Here is a 25,960-nt window from a genome sequence, read left to right as displayed (position 1 = left end):
TTAGAAGACAAAACAGGGTTATGGAAGATGGTTTGAGGGGTTTTCAGGGGAAAAAAGGGGAAGTATGAAAATAGTTCTCTAAAAAAGTGACAAAGTACATGGACTAGGAGAATGTAGTAGGATTGCTAGGAAACATAAAAGCTTCTGAGATTAACGATCATGAATTTAGGGGAAACTTGCCAGTTAGCTCAATTGTATGTTTTCTTCCAGAGACACAGAGGGTTAGCACATAGGTGCAGAACAGGTAGAAAGTAGACTCAATTCAGAGCGGATTTTCCCAAGTGTATAAGTGGGTATGCAAGTGTATAAGGGAATTGAACGCATGTAGGAGGAAGGGATTAAAATGATATATTGTTGGACTTTATACTAGGAAAAGAGTGAATGAGGGTGAGAGATGAAATAGGGACAAAGAAAAGGTGGTTGGGTAGATGAATTGCAAGTCTCAAAAGATGGAAGGAGTGCTGGGGGTTGCTGAGAAGATAGAAGGTTGTGGATGGAGAAAGCAGTGCTTGAAATCGAAATTAGAGAAGGCTTGGAATTATTGCTGGGGACTGGGTCTCTAGGGGCTGACCACTGGGGTGTATAGCTGAGGTTGGGTGGAGAACAAGATCATTGGAAGAAGTTGAAAAATTGAGAAGCTTCAGTGCTCGACTCATCATCAGTATGGCTAGTGAACTCAGCAAGATATATGGCAGGAATAGCAGTGGAGAAAATGACTGCTAAAATCTTCTAGGAGTAAGGCGGAGTAACCAGCTGTGGGTGGTACAGTCTGACAAGACGAGGATCAGAGTCCTATGTAGATTAAAAGTCATCTGGAATTGGGGTTGAGATGGAGAGCAGACTTAGGTCCAAGATCCTAAAAGCTAATGATTTCGATGGTTTGAGTTAAATGAACAGTGTTAATCAATCAGTGCCTAAGTGAACACATGTCAAGCACTTAGAACAGAGATGGCATGACGAATTTTAACAGTCAACAAATGGTGGCCATAGTGACCAACCAATGTATTTGTTGAACTGTTCCACATAGGCTATTAGAAAGTGAACATTGTTGGGGAGCTTGGCCGGCTTAGTTGGTAGAGCACACAACTCTTGATCTCAGTGCTATGAGCTTGAGCCCCACAATGGATGTAGAGATTACTTAAAATCTTAAAAAAACCAATATGTTAAAATGTAGCAAAGATGTTTCCCATTTGTAGATATTCAGAAATACATATGCATGTTATTGGAAGTTTTACATATGGCAAATTATTGTTTTGTTTTAATTCTGTGAGTATTCTATGAGACAGATGTTTGGACTATCCTATCTTTAACATCACCCATTCCCACCACTTGCTTTTTACACAAGGGAGTTGTTAGCCCATTTATAAAAAGAAGTGACTGATTGGGAATTCATGACATTATATGATTTGATTCCTTTTCCAGGCATATTTGTCATAGAGGATTCATGGGGACAAGAAAAATGATTGAAAGACATGTTGGGGCCAGACTCTGAAAGACAGTGCAAGCTGTAAAATTTTAGTTGCTTTGAGAAAGGAAAGTACTTAATTCTTTTGTTTCATACACTATCTTGGATTTGAGGGCATGATGGGGAAAAGATTAGAGACCAGGAAATCAGTTAGGTTACTCTTAAATCAGAGTAGATCTATAAATATCTAAATTATATCATAGTAGCCATATAAATGAAAAGGAAATTTGCAAAGAAATAACAGAGGACTAGGCAATTGACTAGAATCTTGAATTCTTGTAGCATTTCATTTCCCTTCTTGAATTTCTGTCATTCTTCATTTCTACTATTCATAAAAGTATTTTTATGTATATCACCTCAGTTAGGTTAATTTCTCTAGGGAAAAGCATATATAATAATGCATGTACTAATTAATATTCATACATTAAAATGTGTTTATTTGAATACAGAGTATTTCAGTTTGTAGTTGCTCAGAGGATTTTTGTCAAGGGAATAGACAAAGGGGAAAAAGGAAAAATCAAGGGTGTAACCTGAAGAAGCAGCAGCCGATTGCAGCATCAGGGGGCCAAGTGTATCCCTGGAGATCCAAAGGTGCCCTTCGACTTCAGAGCAAATTGAAGAAGTGAGAGACATTCAAATGTAGTCAGCTAATCCTCCTTTTTTTTTTTTTTTTTTATCTCAGTCACAAATTCTATGAATGTAATCATTTGTCCTAGCAAGATTAATGCCTAGTGAGGGGATGCCTGGATGGCTCAGTTGGTTAAGTGGCCAACTTCATCTCAGGTCATGATCTCACAGTTAATGAGTTTGAGTCCCACGTTGGGCTCTGAGTTTGGAGCCTGCTTCGGATTCAGTGTCTCCCTCTCTCTCTGCCCCTCCCCTGTTCACATTCTCTATCTGTCTCTCTCTCAAATAAACATTTAAAAATGTAAAAAAGAAGAGATTAATGCTCAGTGAAATTAGTGAAGCTTTAGGAACAGACCTTCAGTTGCATCTCAAAGAAAAAAAGAAATGAAAACTTGGTAGAAGTAGAGTGCATATCCATTGTGCATCTTCTAAGGCATTTAAAAGATTCAGTGAAAAAAAATTTTGAATAGTAATGATTTGAATTCTACTCCTACAATCTCATTTCAAGAAAATAGAACACATTAAATGGGATGATAATTTTTATCCAAGGACATGTAACAGAGTGATAAAGTTTTAATTTTCTTCTTGAAAGCCTACATTTTTTGTTTGTGATAAAACCTCACTTTGCTTTGTTTATGTTGGTCCCTGGTGTCTGTGTGCTCTGAATTGTAGGTTGTTATTCTGAAGTGGAGCTAGAAGAGCCCAGAGGCTTTTTTTCAACTCCAAGATATCCACTGGATTATAGAGGAAAACTGGAATGTTCCTGGGTGCTCAGAATTTCACCTAGCAGTATGGCAAAAATGACGGTTGAATATCTGTCACTCCCTGGGTCTCCAATATGTCCAGATTCAGTTATGACTATTTATGAAGAAAGCCACAGTAAGAGAAGGGTGTCAGGTAATCCTTACTAGCATTTAAACTTTGTGCTGGAGCCTTTTCTATATAGGCAGCTTACAATCAAGAGAGCTTGGCTTGGGTAACAATACCACCAAAATGTTGATGATATTTGTAATAGGCATGCCTTTTTTTTCAGGCACACTTAATATTATTCATACTGTTATAAAGTCAAAACTTGACTTCACAAAACAGGTGTACTAGGGGTTGAGTGTGAGTATGTGGCTGTGTGTGCATTCAACAAGAAAAAAAATAAGAGCTCAACTTCTTCAAATATACCAGAACCATGCAAGAGTTCCAGAAATGTATATGATAGAGGAAGAGTTAAGATGGTTAAAAATCAGATGGGGTAGGTGTTAGATGTCAAAATAAAGCAAAATATATTAAAGCCCTTTCTTTATTTTTAATGTTGATTTATTTATTTTGAGAGAGAGAACATGAGGGGGAGGAGGAGCAGAGTGAGAGACAGAGAGAGAGAGAGAGAGAGAGAGAGAACGAGAACACACCTTAAGCAGGCTCCGCGCTCAGCACAGAGCCCGACATGGGGCTCGATCCCACAAACTGTAAGATCATGACCTGACCCAGAATCAAGATTTGGACTCCCAACCAACTGAGCCACCCAGATGCCCCTAATCTGGCAGAATTAAAAATATTTGCTAATAACACACCAGCTGTCATTGCATTTCATGTATAGGCAAACCTGTTTTGCTCAACAGAACAAAGTTGCTACCTTTTGTTTGTGTAGGTGTGGTAGGCTCTTTGGCTCTTAGTCAAGAGGGAGACGGGAAGGTGCTGGAAGTAATTTGGTTGATGGGGAAGACTGGGAAGAAAATAAGTGTATGCTGTTGTGAGTAGGTATGGTACTCACACATGCCTGCACTGGATGCAGGAGTATGGGGAGGCCAAGAAAACTGCTCTGAGGGTGAGACTGTGTTCTTGAGATAGACTCCTAGATTAAATCATTGATGTAGAGGGCACAAACATTTATTAAGGAATCTTTATAAATACTATCTCATTTAGACTGTGGAAAAAGCTATTAACTGGCCTATCCACTTTGTACATTTCTCTCCTGTGATCAGATTGCCTTCCCCATCTGCCTTGATTAAAACAGCTCAAGGTTGGGGTGCCTGGGTGGCTCAGTAGGTTAATCCTCTGACTTTTGATTTTGGCTCAGGTCATGATGTCATGGTTTGTGAGTTTGAGCCCTGCATCAGGCTCTGCACTGTCGGGGTGGAGCCTGCTTGGGATATTCTCTCTCTCCCTCTCTGTCTTTGTCTCTTTTGCTCAAAATAAATAAATAAACTTAAAAAAAATAAGCTTAAAAAAAAAGGCTCAAGGCCTCCTTGTAGCTAGGATGAAATCCAAAATCCCTACCATAGCCTTACCTCCTGCTCCCCAACTTACATGATGAAGTACGCCCATTCTCGCCCCAGGGCCCTTGACCAGCTACTTCTAGCAGTTTAGAGAACTCCTCATCCTGTGTCTCCCCTCAAGTCTTGACTAGAATGTCACCTTCTTAATGAGTCCTCCCTTAATTGCTGTCAGTTGCATCACCTCCTACCCCAGTACCTCTTAGTACCCTCCTCAACTCTTCTTAAGCATTTACTGTCTTCTAACTATGATTTATTTTTCATGTTTGTGGTTCGTGTTTTCTCTATTGAATGAGGGCTTTCTGAAGACTAAAACTTTTGTCTCACTTGAAGAATCTCCAGTGCCTCGAATAGTATGTGAGATAGAAGGCAGGGAATGAATGAGTGAAGGAATGGATGATATGTCACCTCCGCAAAGAGGACTTCTCATCTAGAGTAGCACCATTCACTCCCTTCCATAGTCATTTTCCATAGTTCTATTATGCCGATTATTTCATTTGTAGCCGTGATCTCTGAAATCCTGTTCTTTATTTACTGGCTAAAATAAAAGCTCCAGGAAAACAAAGATCTTGCTATTTTGTCCCCTTCTGTATCATCCTAAATTAGTGTCATGCCTCCAGACTCAGCACAAGTGTATACTGCTAAATTGCTCTTCAGAAAGGCTAAATCAGTGTTCACTGCCTTTAGCAATACATGGGAGTATCTTTCACCATGCATATGTATAACTCATGTGATAATTTAGTAGGCATTTTTACCATTTTCTTATCATTAATGGAGTTTTATTTTCATATGTTGGTTAGTTATTTGCGTTTTTTACTTATTACCATCTATTTTTGAGGATTATTCTTTTTATTGGTTTATGAACACTATTATACATAGAGACATTTTTCCTTTTGTCGTAAGTTACAAGTACTTATTCCTAAGATTGCCATTTGTCTTTAATTTTTATTCTATGTTGATGGAGACATTTAAAAATTTATTTGTGTATGTGGGCGCTTGGGTGTCTCAGTTGAACGTCTGACTTTGGCTTAGGTCATGATCTCATAGCTCATGACTTTGAGCCCTGCATCAGGCTCTGTGCTGACACCTTAGAGCCTGGAGCCTGCTTTGGATTCTGTGTCTCCCTCTGTCTCTGACCCTCCCCTTCTCTCTCTCTCCCTCTCTTTCTCAAAATAAATAAACATAAAAAATTTTTAAAGTTTATTTGTTTAAATCCATCTGTATATACCTTTGATCTTTGATTTACCACATAGCTTTTATTTATTTATTTATTTGTTTGTTTGTTTATTTATAAATGTTTATTTATTTATTTTGGGAGAGAGGGAGAGTGTGTGCACAAGCGGGGAAGGGGCAGAGAATGAGGGAGATAGAGAATCCCAAGCAGTCTCCACACTCCGCACTGAGCCGGACATGGGGCTCCAATTCACGAACCATGAGATCATGACTTGAGCAGAAATCAAGAGTGGGATGCTTAACTGACTTAGCCACCCAGGCACCCCTATTTTTTTTTTAAAGTATCTCCATGCCTAGTGTGGAGCCCAACGTGGTGCTTGAACTCATGACCCTGAGATCAAGACCTGAGCTAAGTGTCAGACACTTAACCAACTAATCCATCCAGGCACCCCTCAGAGCTTTTATTTTTGAACATTCATTGTTCATTCTGAGTTCAGAAAAAAAAATTTAATTACAAACTTCTTTAATCCTCCTGAAATGGGTATTTTTCTCATATGATAAAGTGATACTATATCTTTTTCTTTAAGAAAAAGTTATTTTGTCTCCAACTTGTAGCAATCTCTTATCACTGGATTCTTATATAAAAAGAAACATTTTCTGGGAAAACTTACCTTTATCTTTATAACCTATTGAAAACCATGCTTATCTTTGTTGTGGATTAACTGAGGAAACCCTATAATTTTCCTACCTAGCAGTTCTTTGATATGAAATTGTCAGTTTGAAATTTGTAGAGTAGTTCTGTCTCTTTGGGTGATAGCTAGCAGGTATTACCCCTTATTCAAGCCAGATAGTATTCTTCTGTACTGTAAAATGCTATCTTTTTCCCTGTGGGAGCCAGCAACTCACTCATTCCAGAGCTGCATTGATCTCTACTTGCTACAAATAAGTATTTGATCATTCTTCAACTAGTATTTCAACATCGTTTACCCTAACCTGTTATGCCATCTAATGTTTTCTGTTCTTTGCTTCTTCTCGGATATAATCTCTTCCCTCTCTTGCTCCACAAATACTTGTGAAGAGAGTCTAGCAAGGACCAGAGACCGACTTTTCTTGGTAGTGAGGTTCAGTAGTGAGAAATATGGACAAAAAGCAAAACAAAACAAAAATCCCTGCCCTTATCAAACTTATATTCTAATGGGGAGTAGACACATAATAATAAAATAAAATATGTATTAAGTAGACAAGCTAGGGGGAACATGAAATGGAAAGAAAGAGAAGAATCTGGGATGTTGGTACCATACAGTTGTCTGTAGTGTACCCAGAAAATGTCTGTCTGACTTTTAAACAAGCATGATAGAATGATACTGACCTATTCTTAATATAGATGAGTTTGATCCTGAGAAACCCAGGTTCTTTTCACACTGTTTTAAAATGTTTATTTTTTTGTTACAGAGACAGAGACACAGAGAGAGAGCAAGAGGGGCAGGGGCAGAGAGAGAGAAAACAGGCTCTGAAGCAGGCTCCATGTGCTGACTGCAAAGAGCCCAATGCCAGGCTTGAACTCACAAACCATGAGATCATGACCTGAGCTGAAGTTGGATGCTTCACCAACTGAGCCACCCACATGTCCCCACACCTTCCTTAATCAGCCCTCTGAATTGTTCTGGAATTATAATTTTCCCTTACATCTTAGACTCAGGTTCTCAAACTAAAGCCATCAAAAGAAGATTAACTATAGAGAAAGAATACATTTTCAGGTAGAAAGTTTTCCATCATGGATCTCTGATAGTGAGATATTTTTATAAGCAGATTACTTTGCTAGAAGAAACATGGCATATCAGTGTCATTTTAAAGATGAAGTAATTTACTCCCTCCTGTCCTTTAAGGGAGCAGTATGACCTAGCAGACTATGTTGGATACTGGATTGGTGGTCCTGGGTTTAGATCCTGACTCCCCACCATACCAGTCTGACTCTGGGTGAGTCACTTGAGTTCTGGAGCCCTGTTTGCTCATTTTGTTGAGTGGAATAAATTCCTACTTCATTGATAACTAGTAGATAAGTCCTGGGGATCCGATGCATAGTATAGTGAATATAGTCAATATTTGTAGTATAATCATCAAACTTGCTGAGGGACTAGATCTTAATTATTTTCACTACAAAAAATAAATGGTAATTATGAGAGGTGATAGAGACTATCACTATAATGGCAGACATATTACAATATATAAATGTATCAAATCAGCATGTTGTACACTCTAAATTTACACAATGTTAACATGTCAAATATTTCATGAATAAATCCTCTATTTCTCTTAAAATAGAGAAACTGCTAAAAATTTTATTTCTTGTGTTTTACTAGATTTTATTTTTCTTTAACTAGGTGAATTATGTGGAAGAGGGCTTTACCCGATGATTTTCATGAGCTCTGGACCACTGGTGAGGGTGACATTTCGTTCCCTTGTGCAAGGTGCTTTGGGCATAAGTTATATTGTCTTTAGAGTCCAAGGTAGGCTTGGTCATTTTATAAACTTAAAAAGTTAAAAATCAGTGTTTTTTTTTTTTTAGGAATATTTCAAAGCATATATTGTTTCATAAGAGATGGTGTTTCTGTGGGGAGTTTGTGTTTGAAAGAAAAATCTCTTTAAGTCATCTGAGATTGATGCAGATTCAAAAGAGAAACTGCTCAGAGGATAACTTCATTGACTTGTAAATCATCCAGAATTATGATTTCTGGATGTGGCTAAGATACATTCATTTCAAGACGACATTTTTTACTGTGATGTGATTTTGTGCCACAGAGGGCCTTTTCTGTGGATCAGAAGGTTAGGGTTCTAACTCTTAGTTGGTTGATTACCTATGGATAATTTATTATCTCTGTATCAGTTTTCTTTATAGTAATATAATAAAAGGTCAGAATGAGTTTCTAAGGTAAACTACACAAACATGAAACGCTAGCAATATAAATGTAAATGCTATGCAATTCAGAGTTATTAGATTGCATTTTAGAACAAGTAATTAATAAAGCTTTTTGACTCTTGATAACTATAGGTGACTGAAAGCTATTGGCACCAAAAAGTATTGCACCTTTCCTCATTGGCACCAAAAAGTATTGCAGAGGTAGATTTGGGGGGAATGTTCAATAAGGAATAAAGAAGAGTGTACATATCATGTGAAAGAGTTTTCCTAAAAAACTTTATTAAGAATGTTGCTTTTGGGGTGCCTGGGTGGCTCAGTAGGTTGAGCATCCGACTTCAGCTCAGGGCATGATCTCACAGTTCATGAGTTTGAGCCCTGCGTTGGACAGTGTGCTGACAGCTTAGAGCCTGGAGCCTGCTTCAGATCCTGTGTCTGCTCTCTCTCTGCCCCTCCCCCGCTCATGCTCGCTCGCTCTCTCTCTCTCTCTCTCTCTCTCTCTTTCTCAGTAAATAAGTAAATAAACATTAAAGAAAAATAATGTTGCTTTTAGTTGGAACTGTGCAGAGAGCTAGCATTATTTATAGTTTTTCCACATTATCTTTCATTGACATAAGTCTACCCCAAGGATAATTTCAAGAAAAGTGCTGCTCTCTGATGGAGACTTTTCAGTGAGGCTAACCACTTCCTGTTAACTTTTTTCTAAAACTGAGAGAAAAAGTGACTGATCTGAAATGGCATATAATAAGCCTCTCAAAAATTAATTTTATTTTCATTGCCTTTTTAAAAATATTTAGGTCCAAAGGGCAGTAAAACTCCCAAACTTCTCCAAAGTTCAAACCAAGAACATGTGGCCACTTATGAGGATGTTATTCTGACTGAACCAGGAGGAATCATACAGATCCCAAGATACTCTCACAGAACCACTATGAGGTGAGGAAGGGATGCTTATTATGTTGAAGGAATGACCACTTGACAAACTGCAACACTTGCTTAATCATATTTGCCACCTCCTCTCCTTGAAGAATAGCCTTTGAAGTAATCCCTGCTCTAAGGCCTTCAGCATATAAAAACTGAACATAAGATTATCCCTATACAAAAACTGAGTGTAAGATTATCCCTGTTGATAAATTGTGCACTTTCTCAAAAGAAGGGATCGTTTATTAGGTAAAGTGGAAAGTCACATCTCTGTCAAAGAGTTTTGGAGATTGAAATAATGTACATAAAATCTTCTAGAACATATTAGGTACTCAATAAATGATTCTTAAATTGCCAAAATAGAGAACTTTCCTTGAATTAAACAAGAGAATAAATTTAAAGTGTGATGTGAGGGGTGAAGATTGGTATAATATCAATCCTAAGTAAATTTATGTGATTTAGGGGAGTTTGGGGCAAATTCAGGCAAAAGTAGATCCTTAACTCACAGATTGCCAATTAGAATTTAGAGGAGTACATGTGATTGACCAACCATTTGCCATGATGGGTGAACTTAATTACCGTTTTTGATAAATTAGATATTAGAAATATTTTTTAATTGTTACAGTTTAAAGTAAAAATCTTTCTTTCACCCATGCACAAAGATTGAGTCAGTAACAATGATACATAAAATCCTGAACAAAGTAAATAACAGTATGTGCCATTGGGAAATCATTGCTGACTTTATTTTATCAAAGTAAATAACAGTATGTTTCATTTGGAAATCATTCCTGACTTTCTTTTATCTGTGCCACAGTTGCCACTGGAAGTTATTAGCCCCTTTAGATCACATCATTCGCCTTGATATTATCAACTTCCAGACGAAGTCGACACCCTTGGCCTGTCAGGGTCATATATGGGTTTATGAAGGATTTGGATCAGGCAAAAAATTAATAGGTAACTAATGTCCCATGAAGAACTGTGTTCTTGATTTTTTATGAAATATTCTCATATTGTTTTGTATTCAGTGTGACTTACAGATGATGTTAATTATGTAGTATTGAAATAGCCTTAGTATTTTTTAGATTTGTAATTGAGATTAAGCTAACGCTCAGATGGAGTTAAAAACAAAACCCAACTATATGCTGCTTACCTGGCTCATACCTAGATTAAATTTGCCCAGAAGTACTGAAAATAAGGGATGGATAGATAAAGGAGTTTTAGGCAATTGAAAAACAAGAAAATTAAGACTGTAATATTAATCAGGCAAACTAATTTCCACCAGAAAAGGCATTCAGTGGGTTTATCAATTAGATAGTAGCTGGAAACCTCATTACAGTGACTTAAATTTATTTTTCTGAAAGAAATATCCAGAGTTTTGTAGATGTACTGCTAATTCAGCAGTTCAACTCTGTCAAGACTAAGGTTAGGGCAGTTCTCTTGGCCATTCCCTAATGGTCCCATAATGGCTATTTCAGTTCTCACCATTACATAGAGAAAAAAGAAAGGGACACAGAGGAGTGTCACCATTGAGAAAACAAACACATTTCCAAGAACCCTGTGGCAGATTTAAGCCTCTCTGGCCAGATTTGTCACATAGCCACACCCAGCTGAGAGATGACTAGAGACAAGGGGAATAAAATGGGACTTCAGTTGGCTGACCAGCCTTCCCCTATGTGATGTGATGTAGCAGTCCAGATGGAAATCTGATAGTGCTGTATCCAGGTCTCACTTCTACCTCATAGTAAATGATTTGGGGGGCGTTCCCAAAGCTTTCTCAGACTCTGTTTCTTGAATTGTGACAAGAGAATAATAATAACTGCCTTGGCTCTTTGCTAATTTACAATTTACCCCCCACTGTCACTACCACTGATTTACTTAGGCATACCTATGCCTGATGAAACCAGCTGACTGCTGACAGGAAGAGGTGGTGTGGCATGTTGCTGGCCTTTGACTCCCTAAGAAAGGCCCAGATGCCAGTGTTCCTCTCTCCCTAGGTAGGATCTTGCCAGAATTGATAAAACAGCCAATTGCTAATACACTGTCCTTTTATTCTTTGAACTTATGTTACCATCCCAGAAGTAGGTGCATTCAAAATCTTTGTATTTCTACTTGAGGAAATGTTAATAAACACTGATAGTTCCTGGTTCCTGAGCCCATTTAGCACCAACAAGGCCACAGCTTATTACGGGGAGAATGCAGAATCTGTGCCCTGGATCCTTGGAAATTATCTACACTTCTTTCTGTCCTGCCTTATAAGATGTTTTACTTGTACTGCCAATGAGATTGTTTTGGGAATTAAATGGAAGAATGCATGTTAATCAATATAAAAGAGAGCAAGCTTCTGCTGTCTTTGAATTATAAACATACGTTTTCATTCTTACTCTTAAAATTGTGTTGCTTAGAAGAAAAGATTAGATTGATGTTTCACTAATGCCTCTCCATGAATGCATTGTCAGAGTACACAAAGTTTGGAAGAACAAAGAAATAAAAAAGAGGGAAGAGTATATTAGCTATGTCAGTTATAATTCAGAATGTTAATGGAACTACATACCTGTTTATCTTAGAATAAGTTCATAAAATATATGTACTATTTCCTACTTCCTAAAATTTCAATTTTTGCAAATTAAATATACAAGTTCTGGGGGTTAACTCAGTGCTTAAGGTCAGTAGGTTACTCACTATTAAACATAGCCAAATATGATTTATCTTAAGAATGCAAGGGTAGTTTAATATTGAAAAATGTATTATGTAGAACTATGTCACATAAGGAAAAATAGATATAAATTAAACATACAGCGATTATACCCTTAAAACCATACCAGTAAAATTAATAGAAGATAGAATGGAAAAATCATTATAATTAGCAACAAAAAACTATAAGAATATCTGTTAAAGAAAATTCAACCGAATAAATGTGAAGACTTAGTTGTCTTTATTAAGGGACTCCTGCCTTGGGCAGCGTTCCATCTGGTAAGTAGAGAGATACTCTGAGGAGCTATACAAAATGGAAGGGCTTTATAGACAAAAAAAAGAGCAGGACAGTTAGCAAAAGAAAAGAGACTCTTATACAGATTACTTCCTCTTCCTTTGGGGAATGGAGAGGGCCCATATGACACATTACTTCATTGGGGCTAACCAGAATATTCCCGACTGACTGGTTAAGACTGCATTTTCTGGGGGAGGTTGAACTGCAGTTGGGTTAGGTATTAAGCCCCAGTTTAGTGACATGGCCTCACATAAATGACTCCATTTTGGGCTTATTGATTTCTTTTTTGACATAACCCTAAAATTAACTGTGAGATTTATTGTGCAAATATAAAACTTTACACACATACACACAAACATACAGATAGGAATGGAGAAATGTACCATGTTCTAAACCTGGAAGACAGAATTAACATTAATTCACACTAAATTAATATATAAATATAGTATATTTCCCAGAAAAATCCCATAGGAATTTTTTTTTCAGAGAGTGAGGAAGAAACTGATAATAACTATTTATCTGTACAATAAATAGGACTATCTGAAAATGTTTTGAGAGACTGTCTTGATTAAATTTCAAGTTAAAACCAGAGTCCCCAAAGGTTTTGATTTTTTTTTGTGATGAGGCACATTATCAGATATTAAAACATACTTTAAAACAATGATAATTAAAACAGACTAGTACATACACACAGAAACACACATGAGTAGAAATAAATAGACCAAAAGGGAACGTATAAGAAATTTGGCTTTACAAATCAGAGAAGAAAATATAAATTATATTTTTCATAATTTTGTACAAGAGCTGATTGAAAAGAGTTAAGCATTTTTCTTAAGCCATACAAAGTAGAAAAAATGGGTAAATATTTATTGATGGAGAAGGACCTTCTCATATAAAAGCAATGGAAGAAACAGGAAATTGTCAGTAAATTCCTATAAAATTAAAAACCTCTACCCCAATAGGAACAAAATTTAAAACAACAAACTTGAGATTTTCAACAGCTCTGAAAAAAAGTTTAAGGTAAATAACGTAGGGAATGTTAACAAATCAGTATTAAAATTTTTCAAATCTGTAAAAATAAATGTATAGGCTCCAATATCTTTGGATCACTCAGCTGTGATTAAATTTCAAGTTAAAACCAGAATCTCCAAAGCTTTGATTTTTATTCTGCTCATTTTACAAGAAATGACAAACTATGGATCCACATGATCTTGAGAGCATAAAGCCCTGATTAACCATTAGCCTCTTTTCACAGATAAGAAAGGTTAGTGAATATTCTCATATCAGTTACTATGCAATCTGAAGTAAATCTCTTACTTTGTTTCTTGACACAATGAAGTTGATTCTATGGCCATCTGTTTACTGAAAAGGGCAGAGTTTCTCTGTTATAGTGAAAAGCTTAATTCTTAGAATTGTTGACTTGAAACTTTGATACTATTGAGTGTTTAGAGCAAACTACCTTTGTTAGAATGTTTCAGAAAATACTACATATGATCACTTAAAGTTAGAAATGGTTTGTCATGGGAAGCATGCTAATTGCTACATCTTGCCTCTTACTCATTTAGCTATGCTATAGATATAGTTCCCTAGATATAGATATATAGTTCCCTGAGGACTTAACTAGACCACGTCATCTTCTTTTATAATCCATCACTTTAAAGAGATCTACTTAGTGGCACCTGGCTGGCTCAGTCAATGGAGCATGCAACTCTTGATCACGGGGTTGTGAGTTCGAGCCTCACATTAGGTGTAGAGATAACTTAAAAATTAAAAACAAACAAACAAACAAAACCCACAAACTTAAAAAAAAAAAAAAAGAGATCTATCTAGGTTATTTCCAGACATTGTAAGAACTGAGTCCTGTGTTTTGTTTGGTTTAGGACCCCTTCCTTAGAACTGCTTAGATTCCAGGAATCTGGAACATCTTTCTTTCTATTCTAACTGGGTTTTATTCTGCTTAATTTTCTCATTGTTATATTCTTGGGAGTGCATACGGTATAAATTTGTAATTTCAAAAACAGGGTTGTTTTTCTCCTACTTTGTTCAATAACCTTTGCTTTGATGAATAGTAAGTTTTTGTATGCTTCTTTGTTTTTTTCTTTATTTTGGGCCAGGAAAATTATGTGCAGGAAATTCACCTTCATTAAAATCTCGTGGTCCTCTAATGATGTTGATTTTCACATACAATGTCAGTTTGGGGTTGGAAGAATTTTCTTTGAGATATTCTTTTCATTTTCCTGGTAAGTCTATTGCTTTCATATATGTTCATGAATATATTTTTGTTTGTTTTGTGCTTTATTAGGAAAAATCTGTCATTAAATAGATTGAATTCTCTATTAGTCAGCTTTAGGGGAGAAGAAAAGACAGTGTTTAAAGTATGACTTCTGCAATTTGTGGAGGCCTCCAGCTAAACCTCTATAAAGTATAATATCAATCAGATTTATCATTTTTTTCTTATAGCACCTAAGAATTTTGTCTATTTTTCTGGATATTTAGGTGATTATAAAAATATAGTAGGAAACTTTTTCCTTAGCATTAAAGTTTCAGAAAGTTTTTCTCTTTTGAAATTAATTTCCTTAATGTGCTAATATCAAGAGCAATTTGTTGTTTTTCATTTCAGTCAGATTATTTAAAAATATGCTTTGGCCTACATTCCCATGGTTTGGGTGAAGACACTGATAACATTATGAAAAATCAGAACTATTAATCTAGAACTATTGCAAATCATAGAAATTGGGTATCATGGAGAAAACATTTGCAACTTGGAAGTTATTAGAATTGCTTCCATCCTTAAGATTAATCAATTTAGGCGCACCTGGGTAGCTGAGTCAGTTAAGCATCTGACTCTTGATTTTGGCTCAGGTCATGATCTCACAGTTCATGAGACTGAGCCCTGAGTGGGGCTCCACACTCAGTGTGGAGCCTGCTTGGGACTCTGTCTCCATTCTCTCTCTGCCCCTCCGCCTCCTCTCTTTCTCTCTAAAATAAATAAACTTTTAATAAGAGATTAATCAATTTATACTCATTAAAAAATGTAATTGGAATACAATTGGAGACACATTTCTACTAAAAGTATTTAATTTAGTCTGGTAACAGTCTCTGCCCTAGTAGAGTTTATAGTCTAGTGGAGGAGATAGTCAGTAATCAAATAATCATACAGTATAGAGTGAAGAAAGAACTGTACTGTTTTGAAGGAAAAATATGATATGCAAAAATAATATACAATGGAGGGATCTTGTTTAGTTTGGTAATAGAATTGTAGGAAAACTTAAGGTTTGTTTGTTCTCTTATCACAAAGGCCATAAAATTTATTTCTACTTACTGTCTCCTCTTTTGCTCTCTCATTTTTTTCTTAAATCCATTCCCATAGGGCTTTCTTTGTTACCATTCCACAGGCATTGGACTTAGCAAAGTTACTAATGACATCCCCACGTCCAGATCCAACAGTTCCTTCTCAGCCCCAACAGCATTTGGCCCAGATAAGCTCACCTTCCTTTTGGAATCTATTTGTCTTGGCCTGAAGGAAACCACTCTCTGGCTGTTGTCTTACCTCACTGGTCTCCTTCAGCATCTCTTGGCTGGTTGCTCTTCGTTTTCTCTACCACTAAAGGTAGAGGTGTCCCTGGACCCAGTCTTGGACTCTCATTTCTTCTTTACCTGTACTCACTCCTTAGTGACTTCACCCAATTCCTAGATTTCAATACTATCAGTACACAAATAACTCCCAAATGTAGTCCCAAATTCTTTTTTATTTTTGACCTCCAGCACTGTATCACCAATCACCTCCCTCTGCACTTGGATATCTAATAAGCATTTCAAATTTAATGTAACCAAAATTGAACTCTGAATTTCTTACCCTGATTCCAGATTCCTTCCTTCACCAATATTTCCCATCTCAGTGGATGACAACTCCCATTTATTAATTAATAGTTCGAGCTAAGGATATTGGTCGTTCTTGACTTATCTTCTCATATCCCATATTGTGTATAGTTAATCTGTGAGCTTTCCAGCAAGTAGTTCTGAGCAGTTCTACCGTAGCATCCTGATACAAGTCTTTGTTTAGTCTGTTTTACTCATAACAGCTAGAATGACTATTTTAAAATGAATAATTCAGATTGTCATGTTACTCCTCTGCTCATAATCCTCCAATGTTTTCCCAGCTCATTCAAAGTCCTTAGAGTCGTCTACAAGATGCTGTATAATTTGGATCTCAACCACCTCCTTCACTTCTTCTCCTACCATTTTCCCCTATGCTCACTCTGCACTAGCATACCACCGTTCTTGCTGTTCCTCAGTCCCGCCAAACATACCCCATTGTGGTTATTTCCAAAACGTACAACCGTGCCTAGTAAATAGTGTGCAACAATTGTTTGAGTAAAGGAAATGACATTTCAGCTGGGGTCAATTAGGGAGAAGAGGGTAAGGAGGTAGCTCCATATCCAGTGAATGAGTAAGAAATGCATCCGTTTACTAATGGGAATCCTCCTGGCTGAGAACCAGTGTATGGGTAGGTGTCAACTCAGGAGCCCATTATTACATATATTCAATTTATGTGTTCAGATAAACATAGAAAACCTTTAGTGTAGGCATTTTTCAATGACAGCAAAATGTATACCCCGTGTGTAGTTTTTAAAGATCTGACTCATCTTTCATATTTTGAAATTACAAATTAAAACACATTGGTACAAATTATGTTACATATATGTGGATCAAAAATATAGAATCATTAAAATTTATGTGAAATGTTTAGTATGGAAAAATAGTCACAATAAATTAAGTGGAGGAAAATGGTTTTAATGGCGTAAAGTGGCATACAACGTTTTATAATATTGTATATGTACCATAGGACTTTGCCAGATTTGTTAAAATATGAGTATTGGTTACTTACTGGATGGTACTACAAGAGATTTTTTATCTTCTTTGGACTCTGTATTTTGAAATTTTTTGCAAGGTTCATGTATCACTTTTATACTCAGAAGAATAAAGGAATATAAAATATTTAGTTGGATGCATTGATGCTGAGTATTCTCTTATTCTAGATTCCGTGAAAGGAAAAATTAAAGTTAATGATCAAGGTAAGACGATAAAAGGAGATAAGGAATCCAGCTGGCTTGCTTTGGTTATATGATATTGTGAAAATAGAGTGGAAAATGACTGCCGCTAAACACAATTTAGTAAGAAGTGTACTTTGACTTGTCAAACACTTTCAGGTATTTGTGGCCTGATTCTAGTCACTTTATAGTAAAATGTGTATTTGTATTAATCTCCTTAGGTCAAATTTTGCACTTGATCTTAGCCAAAAGGCCGAGAAGCGATCCTTATATCAAATTTTGGGGGTAGTGGAGACCTGGGGCACATTAGGGAACTGAGGGTGAGGAGGTAGCACCTTATTCAATTAATAGGTGAGAAACCCATCTGTTTTGTCTATGGAATCCTCGTAGCTGTTTGAAGTCTATTCATTGCCATTCTTTCCATATATTTTATGTCTTTTGGATTACATATATATTTTTGCTGTTTTTCTTTGCTGGACCATTGCAGAATGAAATTAAGATGTTAAGATTATTGATGAAGTAAATCAGTTTTTGGATGTAATTAATTTTAGGTTGGATGATACCTATAACTTTTGGAGTAGGCCCCAAACGTCACTGACTTCTTCAGTTCTCTTTTTGGTGTAGCCCCTTAGCCCTTGTGAATCTTAATTTCTATATTTCAGCTATCTGAACACTACCTGAGTTTCCCTAACTAGTAAATGTTTGCACTTGAATTGTACATGCTGTGAGGCTGAACTTTAGGAGCACATAATTTATTCAGGAATTCAATCTAACTGAGTACCCAGATCAACTTCTCAACCTGCTTCCCTTGTTCTCCGTTCCCACTTTGTGGTGTCGAAGTTATCTTTTCCTGCACTGTGTGGAAAATGAAATATTGCTGTGGTAGTTACAAATCTGGGGAAGTCCTACAAGTCTCAGGACATATCTATTGCATATCAAAGTGATAGATCACTTATCTGTGGACTAAAGATTATAAAATCTATTTCTCCTGATTGTGAACATTAAGTAAGATTGTGTATTAAATATAAGCAACAAAACTACACTGAGCTGTAGATGGTGGGTGGTTTAGTGGTTCACAGTTTGTGAACTGAAGTCAAATGAGTTCAGTCTGCCTGCTTCTGGAGAAGTCAGTTTTTCAAAACAAAAGTCATTTGGAACTGTGGGTATGAAGGAGGAATGACAGAAATTAAAGTACACTGCAGTTTAGGTTGTAATGACCTGGTTGTCATTACAACTAGACTCAGAAAATAACTCTACTCTTTGATTATAGTGTTAAATATTTTATTTATTTATTTATTTTTGCCTCAGGATGTCCAGTATTGGATTTGATCTCAGTTAGTTCTACTGAGATCACATCTCCCAATTATCCTCACATTTATCCCAACATGCTGAACTGCACTTGGATTTTTTATTCCGCATCAGGAAATAAAATGAAGGCAGTGATTAAAGACTTTACAACAGAAGAATCTTGGAACTGTGAGTGGGATTATGTCAGTATTTATGATGGACCAGATCAGCAATCAAGATTACTTGGTAAACTGATCTTTCTTCAATGGCCTACATTAAGTGGCATTTATATAATGCATATATGTGGAAAACATGACCTACATTTGCCTTAGGAAACATGTAATTTGTTAGTGATTTTTCATGAGATCCTTCATCAGAATCCCAAAGAAGTATTAATTGAGCCCAATGGGATGAGCTTGAGACCACTGGACTCCCTGGATCTTTACCTGTAACGCCAGCTCTTCCTGATTTTAGCTGATTCCTGTCTCATTTTACCATTAGGGGGTGCTCTGATTCTGTTTTTTCTCTGGAAGTCCTGTATTTTAAGAGGTTCAATTACTGTACTGCATTTTTAGGTAACTTTTTGAAAATTTGTTTACTCAGGTTTCATCCTCACAGTAAGAGTGGCCCTTTTTAGACACAGGGTAAATATAAAAGGCAAAAAAGTCCAATTAGCTTGAATAATCTTCAGAGGTTTATTGACCACATGGTGTCCATCACACTTGAATGTCAGGCAATGTCCTGCTCTCAGACCGAGTCATAGAAGAAAACTTTTCCAAAGATTTTATAATCCAATACTGTGTCACCTTCTTCAGTCTCCAACAAGTTCTCCTCAGGATGCCATTACAATCCACCTATCCCAAAGAGCAAGAGGAAAGTTTTGATACTACCTTTTTCTGGGACCTTGATCTCTAATGTGATATCATTTGATTTATAACACCAGCAAGCTCAGCAATTTGCTTTGAAATTCTAAAGGTACCTAACTTTTTCTTAACAGTAAATTTACTTCCTATCGAAGAATTTCAAGCCACTAATGTGGCGGGGGGCGGGAGGCAGATAAAACATATCAATTCTCCTTGAGATTAATATAAGGTATCTATAGCATCAGACCCTGTAACCTTAACTCTCACCAATGTCCTACAGCCAAAGACCCCGGGATCACACCGTGGGGTATCTCAGAGAGAGTTAGAAAGAACCTAGTGTGGGATTTGGGCTTTGGTTAGGTGGTTTTGGAGAGGGTCTAAGGAAGTAGACTTGGCTCAAGATTGGTTGCTGTTAAGAAGGACAGTAATTTTATGACAGGCATGTCAATCATAGGGAGGCCTGACTCGAACAAGGGTAAAACTGCACTTGGCAAAGAAGTGGCAAGCCCTCGTTTTAGCCAAGAGAGGTCGATGTTTGGTATTTTGGTGGTTGCACACAACCTTGTGTTTTGTCACACTTTATCATAGATTCAGAGAGTCCTATCTGATGTTGATGTTCTGTGAGAATGTTTATGTCTAACAGCAGAACAACATGGTCTAGTTGTGAGTACCAAACCCATGTCTTTTTTTTTTTTTTATGTTTATTTTTGAGAGAGAGAGAAAGAGAGAGTGAGCAGGAGTATGAGTGAGTGAGGGTCAGAAAGAGAGGGAGACACAGAATTTGAAGCAGGCTCCAGGCTCTGAGCTGTCAGCACAGAGCCCTACATGGGGCTCAAACCCACAAACCATGAGATCATGACCTGAACCAAAGTCAGGCACTTAACCAACTGAGCCACTCAGGTGCCCCCACCAAACCCATTTCTGAATGTCAGAGGCTACTTTTCTCTTTCTTATTCTTTAGTATTTTCAGTCTAGCAGTACTATTCCTCTTTAAAATTTCTGATAAATAAAAAATTCAGAAATGTCAAATGATTATAAATAAGGCTACTCATATTTTTATTATTAGTTCTATAACTCTCTATAAAAAGTAAGGAAGCCACAATTCGTTTGATAGTTAATACAATTTTATTTAATACAATTTTATATATTTATATAATTTATTTCCACAAAGCATACAATTTATGTAATCATTTTCAAACTAGTGAACATAGAACCCCATTGCCAATCTCCCAGATGAAATGGAACCATATTGTCTTTTCTTAATAAATCTGTTTACCTAAGTAGAATTCACCAGGTTTTAGTTATTTGTGTAAGTGTAAATGGAGTGGTACGTAGCATCCAAATGGTTTCCATTGCAATGCTTTTATAATATCTTAGTGAAAATATATTATCAAAATTAAGTTTCACCTTGTCTTCTTTCATTTACCTACCCCATGAATGTAAGATATCCGTAACTAGTAAATACTACATTAAATGTACAGGTTAAACTCATTAATTACTAAGCATTTCCTAATAGGTTAGGCACACTGGAGACACAATGGTGAACAAGTCAGAAATGATCTCTGCCATCTTCTCTTGGAAAGACAGACGATAAATAAGAAGATGATAATTTGAGATAACAATAAACAATAATCAAATAATTATTGATTGTCAGAAGTAATCTGAAGGAGTTAAGCTGCAGAGGAAGGGTACATGTCTTCAGTTCATTTAGGTATCTGTTCACATGTTACCTCATCTAAGGCCTCTATCACATGATGTAAGTAGGCCTCCTCTGTCTTCTTCTTGGCATTTATCAAGACCTAGCAAAGTATTCATTTATTTATAATCTGTCTCCTTCCACCAGAATGAAATGTCCTGAGAGCAGGACTTAGTCTCATATTCATTACTGTATCTCCAGCATCTGGGTAGAGTACTACCCAACACTTAGTAAATATTTGATGAAAAAAAAGTTGGTGAGAAAATGACCTTGAATTTGGGAAAAGCTTGGTAAATTGGGGAACTGTCAGGGGTCAGAGTGATTGGAGACTGAGTGAGGACAGACAGGAATGAGGTGGGCTGAAGGCCTTGCCACTGTGCAGCTCAGGCTATGGTAATGAGTTTGGATTTTGTTCCAATCCAATGGGAGGTCATTAAAGATTTTTGACAAGGGAGTAATTTGAAGAATGCTCCTGCCGCTGGATTGGGAGTGAGTTTTAGAGTGACAGAGTGAATATCTAAAGTTATGAGGCTCTTGTGTTATTCTACATCTGCACTGTCCAGTTCACGTTGTTTTTTACATTTAAATTAGTTAAATAAAGGGTGGTATTAGCCATGTTTAAGTGCTCATTGTTGCATGTAATAGTGGACAGCCCTCATTCAGAATGTTCCATCATTGCAGAATGTTCTATTTTATCTGTTTTAGACAATAGATAGATGTTGCCTTATAAGAGGATGGCAACTGTGGAGTGCAAGTGAAGTGGACAGATCTGGAGACAGAACTAATAGGATTTCTGGGTGAATTGCATATGAAATTAAATGTGCAAGTCAAGGATTACTCTGGAGTGAGAGGCTAGAGATGGGGAATACTAGAGGAAGAAATAGACTCATGGGGAGATATCTGTTTGTGCCATGTTACATTCTTAATGGCATAATACATCCTGGTTGAGTTGGCAACATCCTGGTTGAGTTGGTAGCTAAAGGTAGAACTCTGGAGCTAGAGGAAAAGATTGGGCTACAGATGAAGATTTGAGACTTACCAGCTCGTTAACAGATTTCCTCAAGTGACCCTTTCTTGGACATCATTGATCTCCTCTACCACTCTCATCAGTTTCAAGCATGTTCTAGTATTACCCATCATTTTAAATAAAATTGAATAAGAAATTTATATATTACCCCATTTCTCTGCTTCCCTTTACAGCAAAATCTCTTTCTTGGAGGCTGCTAGATTTAGAAAGTTTGTGGGATTGATGGCTAGAAGGTCATGGTGAAATCAAACAATTATAGTAGAGAAACACTGATAAGTTGGATAGATAGGAGGTGGTGATTTAGAAAGCAGGATGTTTGCAATAAAAATTTTAGAGATGTCAAATGACAAAATTTCAACGCAGTGTTAGTTAAGGATTATAAGTAAAGGGAATTCGTTCCCTTGCATTAAATTTGGTGTTGGCACTTAGCAGGCATGCACTAGCTCAGTCTCACAAATCTTCATGGTCAGTGTCTAATATGCCTGGCTGTTGCCCTGCCATTCTGGTTATTAAATAGTAACATTAGTCAAGTGTTTAAGGAACACTGACAAACGGGAACACTGAAACAAACATAGAGAACAATGACCAGGATGCTGACGGGTGTGGGTGCTTAGAAGTGTTTACCTTGGAGAAGACAGAAGGATCATAAGTCTTCCTTTCAAGTAGTTATGGAATTCTCATAGAGACTCTCAGGCCATATATGAAATTTGTACTGACTAATGATATCTAATAGTTATTGAATGTTTACCATTATTCAGGCATGGTCCTACAAACTTACAACTGTCTCAATTTTCTTAACTATCCTGTAGAGGTAGGTTACATTTATCCTCATTTTAAATATAAAGAAACCGAGTCTCAAAATGATTAAGTAACTTGTTTCCAGTGGCATAACTAATAAGTAGAGACAATGGGATTCAAACCCCAGCACTCTGATTTAAACACTTATATTCTTGGGTACTACACGAACCAGGAAGAAACTGTTACATTGATGTTTTTTGATCCAACGTGAGGAAGAACAGTCTAGCAATTAGAAGCGTTCAAAAAGAGAAAATGCTCATAAGTTCTACATCATATCTTCCAGGTGAGTAATCACATGTTCAGGGTTATTTTAGCAAGGACTCACAGTCAGATGAAAGATTGAACTAAATAGTCTCCAAGATTACATATTGACACTATTCCCTTCTCATCCAGGCACCCATTTTAAAACTACACATTTTAGGGGTGCCTGGGTGGCTTGGTCAGTAAAGCATCCAACTTCGGCTCAGGTCATGATCTCAGGGTCCGTGGGTTTGAGCCCCGCGTCGGGCTCTGTGCTGACAGCTCAGAGCCTGGAGCCTGTTTCAGATTCTGTGTCTCCCTCTCTCTCTGCCCCTCCCCTGTTCATGCTCTGTCTCTCTCTGTCTCAAAAATAAATAAACATTAAAAAAAAACTACACATTTTATAAATGTGTTATATTTCTAAGTTATGAATTGGAATACTGTATTTGACAGAACCAAGGATAGAGCCATATCCACACCATTAAGACCTTCCCTGCAGGTTAACGTTGTATGGTTATTTAATCTATTTAATCAACTGTGAAACTTCCTAGCCATATAATTATCTACTTACATTTTTTATCTGTTCACAAGGATATCATAAGATGCTATATTAAGTGCTTCACTGCAGTCAAGATTCATTAAGTTTATCTCCTTCCCCTTAGCCATCGTCTAATTAGCTCTTTCAAAAAAAATGAAAATAGGTTACTTGAATGTGGCATGTTAAGAATCCCATGCTGGCTTCTCATGACCATGGATTCCTTCTCCACATGTTCAGCAACCATCTGTCTAATGATTTGCTGAAAGATTTTGGTGAGGTTTATTTTTATTTAAAAGCACTTATAATACTTTGCAAATACCAACTCATACAATCCCATTTGAATATAATTTTTACCTCTATTATACAGATGGAAAAACTGAGGCAGAGAGGTTAAATAAATTGCCCAGTGCCACGTGGTTAGGAAATAGCAGAGCTAGTCTAAACCAGTTTGGTTATAGTATCTGTACTTCTAAGCATTAAGCTACACGATTTCACTGACATATGACTTTGGAAATCCTATATTTTGTTTTCTCTCTCTTCTCCCCAACTGCCCTCACCTCCAAATCTTTTTTTTTAATCAGTAGCATTTTCCCATTTACATTATTTTAAAACTTCTGGAGTGTTTGTTGACATAGGGTATCTCAAAAGTTCCCCATCAAATCCAGTTCATGAGACAGATTCTTTGAAGATAAGAATGATGTGGAGGTTAACTATCCCCTATTCCCTATCTTTCTTTCTCAGATTTGTGAGACAACATTATCTTTAAAAAGGTGCATCAATAGTGTATCACTGTTTTATCTTGAGAGAACTTAAATTATAGCATGTACAGCTAAATTACAATAGATGTCCTATCACTGTCAGGACCACCTTTGCAACAACTTTTGAATTTCTGAATTAAGAAAGGATCATCATTAGTCTGCGTTTGGGCAGCCTGTGTGTCTCAGCCAGTTTGGGCTGCTATGACAAAAATACTGTAAACTGAATGGCTTAAACTACAAGCATTTATTTTTCACAGTTCTGGAGGCTTGGAAGTCTAAGATTTGGTGTCTAGTAAGAACTTACTTCCCAATCCATAGCTGTCTTTTTGCTCTGTCCTCACATGGCAAAAAAAAAAAAAAAAAAAAAAGAGAGAGAGAGAGAGAGAGATTCTCTGGGTCTCCATTCTAAGGGTACTAGTTCCATTCATGAAGGCTCCAGACTCATGACATAACCACTTCCCGAAAACCTTACCTCCCCAACACCATCACATTTGGGATTAGGATTTCAACCTACGAGTTTGCGAGGGGGACACAAACATTCAGTCCAGAATGTTGTCCGCTATTACTTTTGTTTCTCTGTCCATTTACCTTCACCAGCAAGTCTCTTTCTCATTCTTATGATCACAGATTACCATAGAATTATATATCATTTTCATATTAAATGCTAGCCCAGTCTTTTGCCTTTGATCTTTTCAAATCTATACCCTTCCTTTGCTGCAGTCAAATCATGAATTCCATCCCACAAATCTTGTTCTCACATTATCGATAATCATTCCTTTACCAATATTAACAGTACAGAATTTAACGTCTTCTTTTTGCCCTCTTTTACCTATGTTCCTGCCCAGAAGAACTATTTTAATTATTGAATATATCTCATATTGTAGCACATCTATGTGGCTCCAAGAAAGAATTTGTGTTAATGTCCAGTGGTGCTTACCTGACTATCAACTTTAAGACTGATCAGTCCGTGGGAGAAAGAGGTTTTAAACTCACTTTGGAAGACACAGTTCAGAAGCATTCACAAAAAAGTAATATGGGGACCCAATTGCCTATTAATGGTAAGTAATGATTTTAAAATACTTACTAAAACAGGAACCATATATATCAAAGTAGAACCTGTGGAACACTGCTTATAGGTTCCCTGGTAGTCACCTTCTCTGATACTCAAAACTGCATAGTGTCATTTCAAACCATTTCTTAAAGCACAAGACCTTGGTAGTTTATATAGATCATGTGAGGAAATAGTTAATTGGGGTGTGTGCAGGTGTGTGTGTGTGTGTGTGTGTGTGTGTGTGTGTGTGTGTATATGTGTGATTAAGAAATAATGATAAACATAAAAGGCAGTTGCTATTTTA

At 36.8% G+C, this 25,960-nt stretch overlaps 1 protein-coding gene across 7 annotated transcripts in view; it reads left to right on the top strand.

The window, feature by feature from the left end:
* The window catches only part of OVCH1 (ovochymase 1), an 84,672-nt gene that overhangs the window by 44,994 nt on the left and 13,718 nt on the right, over positions 1-25,960 (top strand). For 6 of the 7 annotated variants that reach the window (XR_008300199.1, XM_053226102.1, XM_053226100.1 and 3 more), the window contains 8 exons: positions 2,765-2,989; positions 7,911-8,036; positions 9,241-9,376; positions 10,176-10,315; positions 14,462-14,587; positions 17,387-17,422; positions 18,707-18,931; positions 25,490-25,663. Coding sequence is in view for 6 of the 7 variants with exons in the window: in XM_053226102.1 (XP_053082077.1) it covers positions 2,765-2,989; positions 7,911-8,036; positions 9,241-9,376; positions 10,176-10,315; positions 14,462-14,587; positions 17,387-17,422; positions 18,707-18,931; positions 25,490-25,663 (1,188 nt within the window). In the remaining variant the exon portion in view is untranslated. The remainder of the gene's footprint in view (positions 1-2,764; positions 2,990-7,910; positions 8,037-9,240; positions 9,377-10,175; positions 10,316-14,461; positions 14,588-17,386; positions 17,423-18,706; positions 18,932-25,489; positions 25,664-25,960) is intronic. The other variant, XM_053226099.1, reaches the window with a different exon arrangement.

The sequence above is a fragment of the Acinonyx jubatus genome, chromosome B4 (assembly GCF_027475565.1).
Source record: "Acinonyx jubatus isolate Ajub_Pintada_27869175 chromosome B4, VMU_Ajub_asm_v1.0, whole genome shotgun sequence".
NCBI classification, from domain to species: Eukaryota; Metazoa; Chordata; class Mammalia; order Carnivora; family Felidae; genus Acinonyx; species Acinonyx jubatus.
This window is presented reverse-complemented; position numbering and strand designations above follow the sequence as displayed.